The sequence below is a fragment of the Melanotaenia boesemani genome, chromosome 3 (assembly GCF_017639745.1).
Source record: "Melanotaenia boesemani isolate fMelBoe1 chromosome 3, fMelBoe1.pri, whole genome shotgun sequence".
NCBI lineage: Eukaryota > Metazoa > Chordata > Actinopteri > Atheriniformes > Melanotaeniidae > Melanotaenia > Melanotaenia boesemani.
The window spans coordinates 31,415,731-31,420,079 of record NC_055684.1 but is presented as its reverse complement, the minus strand read 5'-3'; the positions used below and the strand labels follow the sequence as shown (position 1 = coordinate 31,420,079).

General features: G+C 38.6%; 1 protein-coding gene across 1 annotated transcript; it reads left to right on the top strand.

Moving 5' to 3' along the window:
• The first annotated feature begins 488 nt into the window (after positions 1 to 488).
• Positions 489 to 4,120, top strand: faim2b (Fas apoptotic inhibitory molecule 2b). The gene is made up of 12 exons (XM_041980807.1): positions 489 to 777; positions 1,292 to 1,340; positions 1,542 to 1,609; positions 1,694 to 1,758; positions 1,861 to 1,914; positions 2,008 to 2,058; positions 2,181 to 2,220; positions 2,319 to 2,356; positions 2,448 to 2,535; positions 2,623 to 2,718; positions 2,980 to 3,033; positions 3,114 to 4,120. The coding sequence occupies exons 1-12, from the start codon at positions 763 to 765 to the stop codon at positions 3,261 to 3,263; spliced, it is 768 nt and encodes a 255-aa protein (XP_041836741.1). The 5' UTR covers positions 489 to 762; the 3' UTR covers positions 3,264 to 4,120.
• The last annotated feature ends 229 nt before the right edge of the window (positions 4,121 to 4,349 follow it).

Below are 4,349 nucleotides of genomic sequence, written 5' to 3'. Positions count from 1 at the left end.
GTAAATATGAGTTTTTACATTAGTTGCTTCATCATTGTTATGAATGGTAAAAAATGTGAGGTGGGGGTGTGTGCATCTCTTCCAGCTGCTTAGAGACAGAATGCAAGAAATAGTTTGTTATTCAGAGGTTTAAAACTACAAAATCACATGAGCATTGATTATATAATTAAATAATGCTAATCAACAATATGAAATTCATATGCTGACCCATACCACTGGTATTTTTGCCCCTCATTTTCCCCAAAAGTGAATTAAAGTTGTTACGTAATGCATGTGTAATTCAGCAGTGTAAGTCCTTTCAGTTTATCTGGAGAGCAGTAAAATGATTAAGTGTTCTGAAACTGTTAAGAAGCTCTGTGCCACTGAGGGGAGACACAAAATAACACCCCTCTTTAGGGATAGCAATGGTACGGTCTGGCTACCTGGGATGTGCCAGAGCGACCTCATTAGGCTGAGTATAGGGGGGGTTGTGGGATCAGGGTTAGAAAGAGATTAACCAAATGGAGACCTATAAAGCCCCCTTGTAATCCGCACAGTGCACACAAATTCAGAGCAACAACTACTCCACCAACAACGTCTTTGCTCACACTCTCAGTGTGTTTTGGAGCCACACAAACAACATTAAAGACAGCAGTTTATGGCTGAGTAAATTACCGTTTTTTGGATTGAAAAGAACTTTTAAAGCAGAAATACACCCTCACCAGGGACCTCACAGCAGTCTTCCTCAACAGCAGCAGCACTAAGGAGCAAAAAGGGAAAATCATGAAAAAGGGAAAGGTATGTTTTTTGTTTTCCTGGTATATAATTGCTTTACATGTGAACAAAAGCTTGGTTCCTTTATTGAATTAAACCCATAGAATGTGCTTAATTGAGCTTATTTGGTCTATGTTTGTATGAAGGGGTTTAAATAATAAGGCTTTGACAGAGTAATGTAAATAAATGTCCTGAATGTCAATCAAACATCAGTCAATGACGTCAAATGACGTGTCATGATTTTTCATATCTATAAAAGCAGCATTGTTGCTTTTCCCTGTGCTGGCTATGTTGGCTATGCAAGCACAAAAGCCATCGTAATCCTTTGAACTAATCAAACAAGAACAGCTCTGTAGTTAAATCTGTTCTGTAGTTAAAACTGGCTGCAGACATGAAAAATTATGAATGTTTCATCTGTAAAAAGGAAATTTATTGATGGTTGAGTAGATACGATTTCTAACACTACAAGCAGCTCTACCTCTCCATACAAGTGGCTTCAAAGTTTTTTATAGTCCCACTTTCTGTCATTTTATTCCAGCAGGTCGACAATGCCAACGAGCCTCCGAGCTATCAGGAGGCGACAGCAGGTGAGAAGCAACATGTGTGTAGTTTGACTAATTCTGCTTCAGGTGTATGAGTGCTAGTCCTCGAATTCTACACGTATGGTGCTTGCTTACATACACTTTTTGATCCTTATGATTATGTTAGTGAATGTCATTTACTTGAATAATCCTAAAACATAATTTTATAAAGCTCAGGGCTTTCATATTTCCTCTTCCCTTCTTCAGGCTATGAAGAAATGGAGGCTCAGTTTGCCTGGGATGACAAGAACATTAGGCGGACTTTTATCAGGAAGGTACTAAAAACTGATCAATAAAGCAAATCACACCCGTGACACAGTGATCTCTCTGTGGCTCTAACACAGTGTGTCCACCTGCAGGTTTACGCCATTCTCATGACTCAGCTGTTTGTGACAGTCGGCATTGTTTGTCTCTTCACATTTTGGTAATTTTGTCATATTTCTTTAATGCTCCAACCTTAACAGTTTTTGATTTTGACCACTTTTGTTGAAGGATCTGTATCTAATCAAAGTCCTGCTTCTTCCAGTGCACCTGTGAGGTTTTATATTCAGACTCATCCCAGCTTATACATGGCATCTTAGTAAGTGGGAGCACATCACCACTTCATAACTCACATCACTTGTCATACTTTTCCCTCACATGCTAAATATAAAGCTGTGTCTTTTTCTTGCAGTATGATGTTTTTCGCCACTTACATCGCGCTGTCCTGCTGCGGAGACTTGAGGTAAAGTGTTTGTACTGTATTGATTAAAAACACTAAAATATGTGATAGCACAGAAGAGGCTGGTTTAATTTATATCAGTTCAATTTTGTATGACAAATATTTGTTTCTTCCTACCTAAACAGGAGGCAGTTTCCCTGGAATGTCATTCTGTTGGTTCTCTTTGTAAGTAAAAAATACAGCACTGTATCCTAAACCACATTACTATCCTTATTCAGCATATACCAAACTTTAAGAGTACCTCTTTTGGCTTTTCCTCCCAGACTCTGAGCATGGCCTTCATGATGGGCTTTGTGTCAAGGTAAATATTTATAAGGACATTAGGAAGTACTTATAGACATACTGTTCAAACTCTAAAACTCAAACACATGTATGTTTTTTGCTTTCCACAGCTTTTACAACACCAAGTCAGTGATACTGTGTCTGGGAATCACTGCTATAGTGTGCTTTTCTGTCACCCTCTTCAGCTTCCAGAGCAAGGTGAGAACAATTGTCTCAAACTCTGTTCAAACAACACAACCAGCTGGAATTCCATGAGATATATCATTTTTCTTCATCCTGTCACAGATTGACGTCACATCTTGCCAGGGTGTCCTGTTCTCTTTGTGCATGGTCATGCTTCTCTGTGCCATCACCATCTCCATCGTGGTCCCTTTCGGATATGTAAGTTCACCTCCCTCTATTGTTCTAGCACCATCTATCACTTTCCTTCCCTTCTAGAAAGGGCTTAATTAGCTGAGGTTAATGATGAGTTAAACAACAGTTGCAGCTCATTGCCTCAGGAGCTGCTGGCTGACTTCAGGTGTGCCCCACTGAGAGGGGATTAACCTCGAAGATAATCTTGCACTGCTTTGTCTGGCTTAAATTAGCATGCTGCTATCCTTTTTAACAGTGTTTTGTAATGCTTTTTATCCGGCACCACAGGTCCCCTGGTTACATGCCACCTATGCTGTGATAGGAGCCATCCTCTTTACTCTGGTAAGAATCAGATTCGTCAACATAAACTCAATATTATTTAAGTTTTCTGAACTCATTTACTCTTCTTGTCCTCCATACAGTTCTTGGCTTTCGACACCCAGCTGCTTTTAGGGAACAAGCGCTATGCTATAAGTCCAGAGGAATATATTTTTGCAACCCTTAGTCTCTACCTGGACATCATCTACCTGTTCAGCTTCCTGCTGCAGATTATGGGAGGAGGCCGCGAGTGAAGAATGCCTTCAGCTGCACTTTTTGAGCTCTTAACAAACCCAACAGCAAGCTGGGATTTATTCAGCACAAGAACATGTCAGGGCTATCTGGTTTTTGGATCCATTTCCTCTTTAATTATGTTGTCCCATTTAAAGAATCCTGCTGCTGGTTTTATCTCTGTGCTCTCACCTGACTAATACTGTTCTGTATTTGTTTACTGCCTTCTGGTCGTCCTTGTTTAGATATTTGTGAGATACTCTGGGGGTCCACTGTGACCCCACCATCCTCTGGTGTGTGTTTAAAAAGTTACAAGGCCCATTTGTGGATATAAGCGTTCATAAACACAATTGGAAATGAACAGCATCCTTTTCCTCAGTACTCTGTTTTATCCATCAGTGAGCCAATGACAGAGATTCAGGAAATCTTCACTTTCAGGCTCAGCAGGGTTGAGTTAGTTTAAAACCTTTGTTTTGCTAGCAGTATATGAATTAACTTTTATACCAGTTTTTTAATGCATGTTATTATAGACATTCATAGATATATTCAGTGTTTAAAGCGACATTTTCGATCTAGATTTGTGACAATGCGTGTAACCTGAGCTTGGGTATTTAAATGGTCTTAAAGTGAACAAACATTTAATCAGAAAGGGAAAATGCATTAGGTACAGTAAGGTAAAAACACACTGTACTTTTAAATAACTAGAAGTCTGTTTAAACTGATATTAAGAATTGATTGTGGCCTTGAAGCAGTGACAGAAATTTTTAACTAGTTGTCTGTGCAATAGAAAGCTGTTGTGTCTAGCCAATCAAAACGTGGATTGCTAATATTCTTTTCAAAAGATAAAAAAGCTCTGCATGTTTAACTCTTTAAAGCCCAACCAAAGGAAAAATAGAGAGAAAATTTAAAATGATTTAATCTGAAGTCTTTATTTGGCCCTTTAATAAAATGTAAAAAATAAAAAAATAATATATTTTGTTTATTTTCTGTTTATTACCATGTGATATGTCAAAATTATTGTAGTGGTGAAGGTATCCACCAGGGGGCAGAAGACAAGTAGCAGATTGTCTACAACAGTTTTGAGCAGTTTTTACCATAAAGTGATGCAA